At 41.4% G+C, this 14,398-nt stretch overlaps 1 protein-coding gene across 1 annotated transcript in view; it reads right to left on the bottom strand.

Annotated features, from left to right (window-relative positions):
• LOC146783844 (ubiquitin-conjugating enzyme E2 G1-like) overlaps positions 1-13,924 on the bottom strand; it is a 46,757-nt gene extending 32,833 nt beyond the window's left edge. Inside the window, exons 1-3 of the mRNA XM_085633257.1 lie at positions 13,724-13,924; positions 4,626-4,728; positions 778-875 (exon numbers count right to left, since the gene is read on the bottom strand). Coding sequence (XP_085489383.1) covers positions 778-875; positions 4,626-4,728; positions 13,724-13,766 — 244 coding nt within the window. The 5' untranslated portion in view covers positions 13,767-13,924. The remainder of the gene's footprint in view (positions 1-777; positions 876-4,625; positions 4,729-13,723) is intronic.
• Positions 13,925-14,398: the final 474 nt, after the last annotated feature.

Raw genomic sequence — 14,398 nt, 5'->3', positions numbered from 1 at the left:
GTCAAATCAAGGTCCAATCCCAACAGCATATCCTACTAAACAGCCCAAGGTCTCAGAACATATCCACGGCTGGTGGTCTTATGTAGTGAACCTGCATACCTACCTGCTTGCTGCTGCCCTCCTGGAGCCCCAGGTGCTGTTCTTCTATGTGGACCAGGACCACTCTGACTTTTGCATGTTCTACTTTTTTGTACCACATATAACGGAACTAGGCTAGGCTCAAATGATAATGTAACCACCACACTTGCTGCAAACAACAGACCCAGACGGAATAGGCTAATGCAAGACAGTATACCCATCGACCTGCAAATATTAATAATGGAAAGCTAACCTCTTGCTGCACGTTCACTGAGAGCACAGCCTTTCACTTACAGTGTGAAAGGTGTCTTCTACCATGTTCTATGGCCTGCTTCCATTGAAATAGCTGCCTCCTACTTGCACTTCAAATCTTCCCAAATGATTGAAAAACACTCTCAAGTGCAACATCTTGGTACATGCCGATTCGGATACACTAGTAGATATCATGTTAAAAGGATGAAAAAATATAACAATATCTTCACAGCAGGGACCATGTTAAGGCCGTTTTTTCGGGGAGAACTGGGAGGTCCGAGTGCATCATTATTCAATGACTTAACCCTTCACAAAAATATATTGACCTCTCAAAACGCCCTCCATGTACCACTGCGGAAGTTATTGTTTAGAATTAAGTACTCATCCATCTGCTTAAGTTCAGATATGTTTGAATTGACGCTGCCTACTTCTGAAAAGTTAACTTACCATTGGGATGCCAGATTTCGGTAATGAACTTCATCTTTGGCGGTCTCAAAGGATAATCATGAGGAAATGTCAGATGCACTTTAAAGAATCCACCCTCGCTGAAACACCAAGTTAAAGATGACAAACATGTCAATTTCATGGTCTACAGAATAGGTTAATTTTCGCTACGGGATACAATTTGCACTAAATATTCATAGAAAGTGTACATTTTCATTAAGCAATGCCACAAGAGAAGACAAACTGTCAAGAAGAGAAGCTGCAAATAATTATTAGCCACTAAAAAACATTTAAAAAAACGAGGACAGGGAGGGGTTCACTCCAAAAATTAACCCTGTAGCCGAAATAAATTGGACTTCGATTATTAGGCTCTTATTGATAGATTTATTGTGGAAATCATAAGAATATTCAGCTTTTGGTCAATAGATTTCCACAAAAAATGCATTATGAAGACCTAAATCTGTTGGGATTTTCTTACGTGAATGAAAATTTTACAACAGGTGGTGTGTAAGTCTGTAAATGCCACCAACAAAAGTATCCGTTGAGCTTTCCTAGAAACGGCTGAAGTCGAAAAGTATAAGTTTCTTTCACAAGCAGTTCTGCATTTTGAAACAACCCAGAAGGTTTGTATTTAGTTGGTTATTTTAAATGACGGCTATATATGGAATGTAAGGAGGCTATGTTAGAAAAGTGTCCATTTAATTCAGGGTAAGCAGCTTCTGAGCAGAGAACAGGCGTTAGAGAACCAGGTCTTTGTGGCCCTGCACAATACGCTTTAGTGAGAGCACAGCATCCATGACCAGATGGGTGATTTTTTTGGTATTTTACCTTGAAGAGCACTAAAATATAGAGAAATAGTATTTCACTGTTATTTCATCCAATGAATACAAATCTACAAATACCGTCTCTGTTCTCCCCGACTCTTCAGTACAGAACAAATTCTTCAGCATGTGATAACATTCTACTCACAGCTCCCAAACAAAATGTGCCTAATATGTGTCTTTCATTACTCAATTGCCAATTAGATCATGTATGAAGAAAGAAAATGTGCCATGGTTTGCAACACCTTACTGAATAGTAAATAGATTTTAAAAGACACAAGTTTAATAATAGCTCACTTTCCCAACTGCAGGAATACCAACAACGAATGGAAATAGTGGAAATTTTGTAAACATTTTTTATACAGTTCTACACATGAAACTCAAGTGGTTACAAAAGGTGTCTTATTCAACGAAGCCAAACACAAGAACAGATAAAATGATACCAGATGGATATTTTCATATAGCTCTGGGGGTTAAAGAAAAGAAGCAACGGGCCAGAATCTAGGGAATATCGGTTCTACAACCATGTTCGATACAATTACTTTTATACCAATTTTTAGAAATTATATGGTTGCAGTTCCTAATCAAGGGCAAGTGGTCAATAAGGGAAAATCAGAACTAAGGTGGAAGGATGCTCGTACCATCTGAAATGTAGATAGCACTACATATTATGGACTTTTTATCATTGTGTTAATCTCATATGAAGGTATTAGCACCAATTATGTGATTAAAACCTGGGCCAGTTCTTGGAATTCTAGTAAATCAAGGGCATGTGAGCTTTCTTTTATAGTGTGAAAGTGCTTGTTGTTTCATCCATTAATCCCATACCAACCACATTTCCAAATGTACCATGATGAGCCAAAAATGTTTTTTTTGGATTAAACTAAGGAATATCACCACTTCATTTTAATGACAGAGTGGGGCAAGGGATATAATAATGAGATGCGAAGGCTATTGATCTGATAAACAACACGCGATCTCCTTCTATTGTCACTTTTTTCAAACCGAAAGAATCTAAAAGATATTGCATCAGACTTTAATAGCACCAAGAACTCGCACAGCAAAGCTAAGCATCATTGATAAAGACATTTATCTTGGCGACTGCATAGTCAAATATATATAATTCCTCAAGCATCAGAATCAGCAATGCAAGCGAATTGAAAGAATAGCTTCAGCCTAGGTCACTAGTAATTGGAGATTCCTGTTCCAAAATGGCTGAAGTTCAGGGGGTAGAGAGGCACAGTGGGTGCACAGGCAAGGAAACAAATAGGTTCTGATAAGGAGGGTTGCAAGCAAATAGGCACCGAGCATGAGGAAGTAGGGACTCAAAGAGGTACAGGCAGGGTGAAATGGTAGCGAGGAAGCAAGGAGTAGATCATGATGGCTGAGAAGGTTGGGTGGCAAGAACGTGGGGGTGATAGTGGCAAGAAGCTGTAGGGTGCAAGTTTTGCAGAGGCAAAAAGCGCAGGGTTGACACAGAAGGGCAAGTGGTACTGAAGCAAAAGCATGTGGCTGGGATTAGCAGCGGCACAGAAAGCCTGGACCCAGAAAACAAGGGGCACAGGACAAGCAAAGACCAAGAGTGGACCAGGGCATAGCAAGACATGTAGGTAATTGGCAACTGCATTACAAGCTTTCTCCTACGCACATCAGAGGGACAGCATCGGCAGCACTGCAAGACGATTTGCACTAACAAAATCAAGACGGCAGCACTGCAACCATTCCTACAACAGACAAAACGGGTACAGCACAAGTAGAAGAACTACATCAATTGCTTACATGTAGAAAACAGGTACAAGTTGTTGTGCAACAATGCAAACACTCCTCAAATTTGTATATATTTCAAGAAGCACGGCTGGCAGTAAAAAAGGTGCAGTTAGTGCCAGCCTTGCATCTCATAAGCAATGACTATAAGTACAAAGTGCGCGTTTATACACCGCTTGCAGATTTTCAAAACACATAAAATAGGCATTGTCATTTACAATGCCAATAGCTCAAACGCTTGCAAATGCAAAGAACTATTGCACTGCAAATGCTTGTTGAGCTCTGAGACGGAGGCGGCAGCAGCCATAGGAAGGCAGGGACCTTGACGCCAGGCCGTGCGTTTCAAAAGCAGGGAGAGAGGAGGGGGCAGCTGCAGCCAAAACAGACCCCGGTCTTTGAATGCACAACAAATGTGGCAAGATAAGAGCAAGACTACAGTTCTGTTTACAATAGAGTTCTGTAAACCACAAGCACTGGTCTCGACTGCTCCAGCTTAAAGGAAGAAATAGTGCTCACAAGCTCTGAGTAACAACACATATAACAGGGGCAGTCCTTGAAAATGGGAGGAGCTTTAAAAGCCCATATCCTGAATAAAGCATGTGTCGCAGAGAAAGCACAAGAGCTGCCTAGGCGAGACCTAAAAATAATATTGGGCTGCGGAGGGCGCAATAATAAAATAAGAACGCTGAGATAATACAAACAATACATGCCATACCTGTTGTCTCTTCTAGTGCTCCCATGTGGGCATCTCTATTTACTTCAATATTGCCTCACCACAATATCTTACTCTGGTCCCACAAACGCCACCTCCACCACCTGGCCCACCCACTTTTCTGAACACACTATATTTTCTACCCTCACCTATTTTCTGACTCCCAACCCACTCCCACTCTTGTGGTGACTAGATGGCAAACCTTTGTATAGTCCTTTCCTTGTACATCTCCCATGCACCACCCAAGTTTACCTTCTAACTTCACTCACTTTAGAAATATCATCACGATGGATACAAAGGCACATGGTCTACCAGTAAAGATTTAAACAACAAGATGTTTAAAGAAGATGGATACAAAGGCCTTGAAATTAATTAGTGGGCCACCTTTAGAAGTGGACAGCCCCTTCATCGCTGGAAATGCTCACAAAACTTATGAGCATGGTCAGTCCACTCCAACTCCATTACATTTTAGTAGAGGACACTTTACCCTTCTCCCTCACCTCCACATTGACTGGGTGTAGTCTAGATGCAAGCATTGTAAAAAAGGTACTTACAATAACGTATCCTGTGGTCCAATTACAACAACCTCCCATTTGTAAATGTCATGGTCGTCGATGAGGCCAGCAGAAAACCCCTGCACAGGGTTCTTGTTCAGTTCTGAAAAATAAAGACTATGAGTAAGGCTACTCTAAAAAATACATCACTGATGGTTTAAGTGTCTTGAAACTTGTATAAATGGTATTTTGAAAGTACACAAGTTTTGTGTTGCTCTATGTATTGAATGTGCTATTGGATATTTACACAGCACGTACCTTGCCACTCGGGCCAACAACAAAAGGTCTTCACAAACATGAAACACCGTTTCCCAGCCACATATGCACATGACCACATTAAGAAAGCTAGTTGCAGAGATTCAAAAACGCCAATGGGATGAAAGCCATGTGCAACTTTATGAAGAAATAGGCCTTTCATAGCCTAATTTAGGGGTTCTAAACCTGTAGTCTGAAAATCACGACAGTTAAGAAAATGCATTCCACCCCACCATCCGCCCACTGTTTCTCATCCTAGTCCTCACAAATAAGATTTAACCTTGTGTGCAAAAACATATTAACCAGCAGATAGCATATCACTAAGGCACAGCTCCACCCTACATGAAGCAACCTTGTAATAAGGCACTGCCCCTTTTCACATCTTGCCCATAGCCTTTAAAACCCCCACTCCACCTGGGTGGTTGGGATGGGTGCAGGACTGTGACAATGAACATTAGGACTCGATCTAATGAAGATCACTGTTGTCTGGATGGGTTTGCAAGCATTTGACATCCAGATTGTAAAACCTTACATCAGCAGGCTGGTGGTACCATGTCTTCATCTTTGGCACATTACCTAATGACATGGTAACAGGCAAATTATCTTTCTCTGCAGTCCTCTTACCTCCTAGAGAGATGAAGTTTTAGATGAAAAGCCCAAGTTGGGTCTTTCTCCTCCTGAACGGACTACTCTCACAGCTTGGAGGTCTTTCAGGAAATCAAAGAGTTGGGGGTCAAGATGAACAGACGTTTGACTTCAAACAGAATGCTACGCTACCTTCATTTTTGTACGAGTGGGGAATATATTGGTAGATTGGGTAATGGATTCATATTTCAATTGCCTCTTTCCTCTTTCCTCTTCTGCAGAAGGTTGTGAACAATTAATGATGGTCAGGCCAGAACGACCTCATGTGTTGTACCCTCTGCTACTTTGGTGGTCTTCTTTGTCCCTCAGCCAACCATCTTGTTTAAATGTGATGGAGGCCGAATGCATAGGTTCTTTGTGGTTGGGGGTGTCTAATGAGGTAGAAGATGCCATATAGCTTTCAAGGCTCCTCTTCTACTATAAAAGTGTATTCAAGTTATTAAAAGCTCTTCTGTTCCTGGTGAGAGAGATGCAATAGCACCTATTGGAGACCCACTGAATATGTTTGATTTTTTGCAGCAGTGTTTTGTTGGAGTTATCTACTACTTCCTTGCCGGCAGCTATCTGTGTATTTAGAGAGTTTGCCGGGTTTTTGATTCCTATTGAGGGTTAAGTATCTTCACTTTTAACAGGACTTGAATGGGTTCATCCCAGAGTATGACCTGTGGTTCCTTCCTGGGATCATCTCTTGGTTCTAAGGCCTCTGACAAAACTGAGTTTGAACACGTATAGGAGGTCCCCATTAAATGTTTGACCAGGTAGGTGACTTTTTTGTTGGCAATTTCATCTGCCAAACATTTGGGGGAGATGGTAACACTTGTGCAGAAAATCTTACATACGATTTCTCCCTATAGGGCGTGTATTAAAGTCCTTTCCTTTTTTCACCTCTCTCAGGACACTGTTTTACCTATGTTTGGCCCCGAGATTGCGGATAACGACAATCATTCAATTCATTTATTGTAAGTATACTGGGAAGATAATACTTAATTGACAAGACCGGAACATTCCATAAGATGGATACCATTTCTTTTGGTATTGGACATACAGAGGATAATCGTATCATTCCCACGATTAGTGGTCAGACCTTTTCTGCTATTCCTTCTACTAGTTCAGTTGTTTCCCTACCCTAAACAGGGATGATCTATTCGGGGGATGGCATAATCACGGAGGAAATGCAAGGGAGAGTCCATGATTGACATATGTAGGCTTGCTTCCTTGGCCTCCTCTCATTCTTTAGTTTCACTCTGTTACCTAGATGCCTGGAGCGTTTTCTATTGCTGCTGGCTAAGTTTGGTTTTTATCATCGGCTGATTAAGCACTTTCTGTTTTTAAGTGTCCATATTACAAACCGTTCAGCGAAATGCATTATAATGTGTTTGACATGCACAGTTAATGTTTAACTTTTATGAGTAAGTGTTCTGGCATCCTTGTTTGCTTGGTAAGTCCTCATTTGAAAGAAATGGGACAAGGAAGAATGGACAAAGGGTTATAGCCTAAATTACTTACACTGATTCCTACTGTTCCTCATCGCAGCCCTGCACTCCCCTCAACCTGGAGTTTTAAGATCTATGGACAGGGTGCGAAAAAGGGTAGTGCCTTTTCTATATGGATGCTACACCAGCGGTGGAGCTATGCTTCAATTCCATGCTATCTAGTTGCAGTAAAAAAGTGTAGTGAAGTTTACCGATAAGTAATACTGCAATTTCCACTTCTTGACATAGCTTTTTTAAATTACTGCTAAATTACTTATCTTGCAATGCCCCTTTTTGATCACAGGTTATTTTCCCTTCCGTGTCACTGCTGCTTGAGTCACAGGTCATGTCACCATGCCAAGATAAAGTCTCTGGGGAGTTCTGTCACTGGACACGTCCTATGAGGAGGTAGTAGGCCTGTCCTCACTCCCAGGTTTTGGGGCACCAGGGGAGGGGAGGGCTCTACCCTGGCAGTCTTATTAGAGGTGGGCGAGTCACTGAAAGCTAGCGCCTGAAGCCTAGTTCTGGCTCACCTTGAGGTCCTGTTGGAAACGCAACCCCTTAACAAGCTGATGATTCATGTCGCTTCGGCCTACCACCCTCTATCTACTCAGGATGTGGCATTACTGCCAGAGCCGTCAAATTCGGAACTGGGAAATTTGGTTTGTGTCTCGCCATTGGTTCAACAGCCTAAGATTCTGGGGAAATAATGAATCCCCCATGCCTGTAAATAATGCTTGTGACCTTGTGTAATTTTACTGGTAGTCTAGGGTAACCACCCGTCCATATTTTTCATGCACTGTCCATAAATTAGCCCTAATGGTCGTTGTCCATAATTGATGTCAAAGGTCGGTTATTGTCTGTAATTTTAGCCTTCCAGCTATAGGACAAAAGTTACACAATTGAGATTTCTCAGCTGAAGTGGAAAGGAGCGAGGATCCTGCGCTGTGTTCCCAAGGGAGCGGCAGATAGCTAAAAAAAAACAAGTTGTGTTGCCTGGGTGTCTGCTGCCCCAAAAAATGCAAATATGTACAATTGGTTAATGGGTAAATGTAAAGTATGCTCTGGAGACGGTTTAGACATTAATTGATGGAATCACTTGAAGCTTCCTGAAGACAAAGATATTTTCTTTTTGAGAGGTATTTTAAGGGTTTCCCAAGCTGAGTTGTGGAGTGCGAGCTTTTAATAGACAGGTATAAAAATAATTGCACTAGGTATAATCTGCACATTACTGAAATGTATACTTTGGAAGCACTTTTTTTTATTAAACATGAATTAGGTGTGCATTTTGTGGCAGTCTAGATTAAACTGTGTGTAATGCACATTTAAAATGATGACCTACACATTCACAGTGCTTTCAGAGACCTCATAGCACTAAAAATACACCAGTCTGTTTTCGCTGCTGCTCCAAACAGGATTAAATTCTGTGGGTCTCTGACTGAAAACAGATATCTGTAGTGATCGCATTAACCAAAAGAGGTTCATAACATGAAATAGTGCATTTCCCACTGATTATTTTAACTTTCCTTTATTTTTCAGTTAAGGTGTGTGTTATTTTATATGTAGTTACTTGATGGTGAACGTACAACATATAGTTTGAGAATTCTACCCCGTTCACATTGCAGTATCTGTACTTTTTTAATGCACTTCAACCGCTGCATTGAACAGCTTGAAGTGGGCGAGCCAACAAATTAACAAGGGGAGGTAAGCCAGCCAGAGCCGAGCCCAGGGTCTGGCTCTGAATTTACAGCCTCTGCACGTGCTGAGCCCCGATATGTTTGCTATGTAAATCATATAACAAACATCACATAAAATATGATAAACTCACTTCAAAATTCAAAAGAAGTTTAGATCTTTAAAGTGAAGCATTGACGTTAATAGGTCACATTATGGTCTATTAAAGCAAATGCAATAGGTTTTTGTGTAACTGGTATTCAAAACTTACGTTATTTGAAAGTGATTTCAAATGCATTAATGAAGAAAAGAGTTTGTTGGTGAAGTAAAAAATGTGCCTATCATCACACAATTTAAGCAGGAAAGCCGCGATTTATCCAGTTTTTTAATTCGACTTTATACAAATTAGCCAGGAAATGGGTATGTATTTGTCTCGATGTTAAGGCTTTGGTTTTACTTCTTTGTGTATTTTTCTGTAGTTTTTACATAGCATGAACTCAACCCAAAGGAATTGGAGCACTTTACATGAGCACCGCTTATATTACACCAGGTCACATCCATTATTTATAGGAAGGAAAGATTAAGTGCTTTGTCCAGAATCACAGGATGTTGAGCCGATGCAGAGACTCAAACTTGATTCCCCAGTTCCAAAGTCAGCAGCACTGGCTCTAACACCACATCCTGAGTAGATGGAGGGAGGCAAGCAGAAGCCACATGAAAGTTGGCTCATCATGAGCTCGAGGTTCCAACAGAACCTCGAGCTGAACCAGAGCCAGGCTTTAGGCTCAAGCCTGGTCTAAGCTTTCAGTGGCTCACCTATCTATAGAATAGCTACCCAATGTCTAAAAAGCCTGTGAGATTAGCATATGGTGTCCCGTTTCGCTTACCTTCCTTATGGACTTTTTTTTGTTTAGATAGTGTCAGATTAACCTGTGGTCTGTACTTATTCAAACATAGTGTACTAGTCATCTTACAGAAAAGTACAAAAGCATGAATAAATAAATTAAGTCAGTGAGTTAAGTGCACTATGTGTTACCAGGAAGCCTGGGTTCAAATCCCGGATTCCCTGCATGAGTAAATTGTGTGATCTAAGTAAAATCAATTTACTTTGTGTGTCTAATTTACTGGATAGTGACATTTGAGAGCACTTTCAAGTAATTCAGTTTAAGATGGACTGTGTACAAAAAAACACACTTGCATGTTATATCTGCCAGTAATGTTCCACCACTGATGATAATATTGGCCAGCATGTAAGGGACACCAGATAATTGGTTCATTTTCTTCACTCCTAGTGTTGTTAAGAGGGAGGGTTAATTAATATTTTAAAGTTCATGTTTAAAGATTTTCACTTCAAATAAATGTCAATGCAATGCTGAAATCTAGTACTAAACTGAAACACTACCATATTTGTTTTTTTACTTTGTATTGTTGTATACAAAATGAGGTTACATAGCATGATAGTAGCCAAGTATGTAGCAACAGATTCCATCGTATATTTACAGAAGAACAGTGCAGGGCTAGTTATGAAGAGTTAGCACACATTTTTTATATTTTTCTGTGTAACAAACAACCATAAAAAACTGTCCAGTCCCACCGTCCTGCCCAGTTTCCACTGCCTTAACTATCAGGGTAGGAAAGAAGAACAATGAACCCTGCGGTGCTTAAAAGAAAGCGTTCTAGTGGGGACATCATGACAGCGTGTCGGAGATAGGTGCACCTAGACAACCGTCTTGTGATGTTGTTTAGATGTGTGCATGTATGTGTCGGAGGAGGATCACAGGGGGAGAGTATCATAATTGGTGCAGTCTTTAAAGCCATTCACCAAAATATTCCACAACTATGCAAAAAAAAAATCTCAAACCAGCTCATTCATCCCTATGTAACAGAGAGCTCTCAGATCGAAACCCAGAGAGAATACATTGGTCTAACTTACGATAGTCAGAAGAATTAAATCCTTCCAGTGCAGTGTAATATTGCGTTTTGCTGGAAGAGGATCCAGGTCGAGGAACCTGGTGGAGGGGTTCTCGAACTTAGGGCTGAGAACATGTCCAATGGGACCACTTCGAGGGGAATTTGTTAGTAAATAGACCATTGTGGCCAACAGCACCTTGAGAACTCTCTGCCAGTATGAAAGGAGTGTGAGATCAAAACATATGAAGCAAAACTGTATCTAATTGCATATAGCGAGGCTGCACCAGGTATATTTTGTTTTTGTTAATTCGGCCAGGTGTAAGGTAGGCTTAGTTCAGAATATTAAATTGAATATACTTAAAATGGAAGCTGCTGGATACTTTGTGGGGATATTCCAATATTTTAGCCCAGTCTGCATTGTGCCGAGGTTTGGCAATGTCGGTCTCCCAGTTAGTAAGGAGAGAAACCCTGGAGTGATTCCCATGTTACAGGAAAGCTCAGTACACCCATCTTATCAGTTTTCCGCAAGTCCCTATGGTGTAGAGCATCTGGTACACCTCATGTGGGGTTGGTGCTAGTTGGTGGACATGAAATATGGCATTTGTAGGAAAGGAATTGACTGAGTGAAGACTGTAGTCTGTCATGAGATTTTGGAAATCTAGTAGCTTGTCATCAACAAACAAATGCCCCAGTTTTGAGAGGCCTGGATCATGCTACTGACGGAGTTGCCCTGAGCAAAGCTGTCCTGTGTGAGTGGGGCCGATGTAGGAAAGTTATTGTAGGGGCATGGTCAGTTTGCGGGTTCTAATAAGGCAAGTGAATGTTGTGCTGAATAACCCCGGGTAGCATTGGGTGGAATGGTCAGTAGGAAACAATCACTAGTGAAGTACCTCTTAAAGTCTTTACTGTCTAATGCAGTAGGTGGTCAGATAGCCAGCGAAACACCCATTTGAACTCTGCAGCTAAATAATAGCATTCCAAGTCTAGAAGTGCTTATCCACCCGCAGTCACAGGTAGCTTTGAAGTAGCAAGAGCTACCCTCTGGCGCCCGACACCAAATCAGATGTTGGACATGTCAAGGTGTCTGAAGAAGCAACAAGAGATGAGCAGAGGAAGGTTTGCAAAATAATACAATACAATAACCGTCATAGCACTATCATCTTCACTAGTGCCACGTGGCCCATTACTGAAAGCAAAAGAGGAGACCAAAATGTGAACTGGGCTTAGAGGGACCATGTCACTCTTCCCAGATTTCCTTCCTGCAAATCAGTGGTGGAATGGTAAATATTAATCCCTAGGTATCAAAAGGTAACTGATTGGGGAAAACACTACCATATGTTAAAGATGCTGCTTGTTCAACCACTTGACAGTGTCTCTTCTGTTTCCCTCCTCTCTGCTGAGATAAATCCCCAGGCATACAATACTTTCTGATAATCATTGCGGGTTCTGATTTTAGTAATCATCCCACCTTGTTTTTCTCTTCCTCATTTTTCCGGTTGTTAGTAACAACCCTTTGAATCAGTTGTTGAGGATTTCTCATCTGATCTTGATTTCATCCTGCTCTTTAATTATGTGGCTGGTAGTCTGGGCTCCCAGTTTGGAGACCACAGTAGAGTCCCGGGCACACATTCTAGTGCTGTGAGTACATCACATCCTGACATTAGGTGCGAGATGGTCACCAACACCATCTGGTCTTCCGGATTCATTTTTTTAGGTTTTTGAGTCCACTGGAGGTTGAGGTGTGCCAGATGTTTTTTTCAACTTGTCTAAACTAGCAGATGGTCACCGACTTACCTTAATGTTTACCAAATTGTTTGCCATGGATTTCCAAAATGTTTAGAAACAATAAAAACATTTGCTGTTACTTTCTCTCCAAGAAAGATTGGGTAGATTTGGGTACGGACGATACCTTTGACACTGAGCTCAAGGGTGTTCATTTACTATTAAACAAGGTCATAAAGTACCACATGAATGTAGCATTCCCAGAGGCAATCACATCAAGACTACAGTAAAAAATAGTGCTAGGTAGAAAACAGTAAATAAATGCACTCCTAAAGTAGTGGGTATGGCCTCTCCTTGGATGTGTCTGTAAAATATACTTTTGTATGGAATTTTTACCTTCTGTACTGAATTTTTACTGGTCTGTCCAGAATTTGCCTCCATGACAGGTGGTCACCCTATGGTGGTCCTGTAAAGCACTTAGCCTTCGAGTTTGCGTTATATATTTAAAAACTCCACTGGTTTGTATAGAGTAAAACCAAAAAACCTGGCTAAATCGCAGCTTCCCTACTCAAATTGTATGATCTTAGGCAGATATGTTATTTCACCAAAACTTTTTTTCTTCGTTTTTGTGTATGAAACCACTTCGAATATATGAGTTCCAACTACCAGTTGTACAAAACGATCACTTTTAATAAGTACTTCTCAGTGCAGTACTACAATGTGTCTTATTAATGTCAAAGCTTACACGTGTTAAAAAAAATTTTTTTTTGAAATATGAAGAGACTTCATCATATGTTATATGTTTGTAGCATGATTGACGTAGCAAATATTTTCAGGGGTGGGCTCGTACACGGGGTCGAAGATCGAAGCCAGACCCTTTGGCTCGGCTTTCACTGTTAAATCGCCGTCCCCATCACTGTAAAACACATAAGTTCCGTTGGGAGTTTTATAGGTCTTCGCAACCCCGGCCTGTCCTGTTGGGAACAGAGTGTCACAACACACCAGAAACCCAACCCCCTGACATGTCATAGGGTCAACTGCACATGTCCCGGTATATCTTATCGAACCACACAAACCGGTTACACCTCGCATGCTACTTTGGGAGGTGTCAGCAAAAGTTACAATTCGCCATGTACTAATATGGGTAGGGAGATCAGAGGGCAGCAAACTCTTACGGAGCATGCAGAGAGGAAGGTTAAAGGTCAGTACTCGACTTGTTCTCTAGGGGCCACAGATCAGTATAGTTTTTACATGTTTTATTCGGACACAGGTCAGTTTGCCGTGGCACTCTCACGGTGTCTAATGTCAAGAATTGGCAATGACCGAGACCTCAATGCCGCCCGCTCCCCCATACCATGAATACCGTCCGAAACGTCTACTCTTTCACCCAGGCTCTCACACAAAGACCGGGCACGTCACCTGCCAACTGCTTTCTCAGTAGAAGTACCGACTGGTCGGCCATAGTGCGGGGCGTGGACTGGAGGCGCTCCGGGTCAGAACACAGGGCCTGCAAGGAGCCCAGCTGCCATAAGCACCCCAATATCTCCGGCCCAGACAGACTCTATTCCCCCTTCTGTCCCAGCCTTCAGCCACGGACATAGAAGAAAGACAAGCGTGCCAGACGTTCTAATGCCCGAATTCACGCATTAGTAAACGAAGCGGCCATGTTAAAGCTTGTGTCTTTTGTTCTTATTCGAGAGAAAATATAGTAAATCAAAAGGTGCGACTTTTTAATTAACTTTATGACACATGTATTCACAATGGTGCATTTCTAGACGAAATTATTCATAACAAACTTTAATACTAAATTAGACATCGCTGTTCAATTATATCTTTATAAATTATTTATTGTAATTTAATTTACTAGTAAGTCCTACTTAACCTACGAGAAATAAATTACTTGAACTTTGACCAAAAATAGTTGAAACACTGGTGTAATACTTCCTTTTCAAGACGCCGCTATATTTCAGCACCACTGACTAACTTTTTGCGGTAGTTCCGCTGCCAATTCTACGCCTCCGGGGCCGGTATGTGATTCTTGGATTCCTGCTCTAGAGCGGGTGTGCGGACCTTGTTAGCAGACTGAGAGGCCAT

The sequence above is a fragment of the Triturus cristatus genome, chromosome 11 (genome assembly GCF_964204655.1).
Source record: "Triturus cristatus chromosome 11, aTriCri1.1, whole genome shotgun sequence".
Taxonomy (NCBI): Eukaryota; Metazoa; Chordata; class Amphibia; order Caudata; family Salamandridae; genus Triturus; species Triturus cristatus.
Note: the sequence above shows the minus strand (reverse complement) of the source record. Positions and strands in the feature narration are given on the sequence as shown.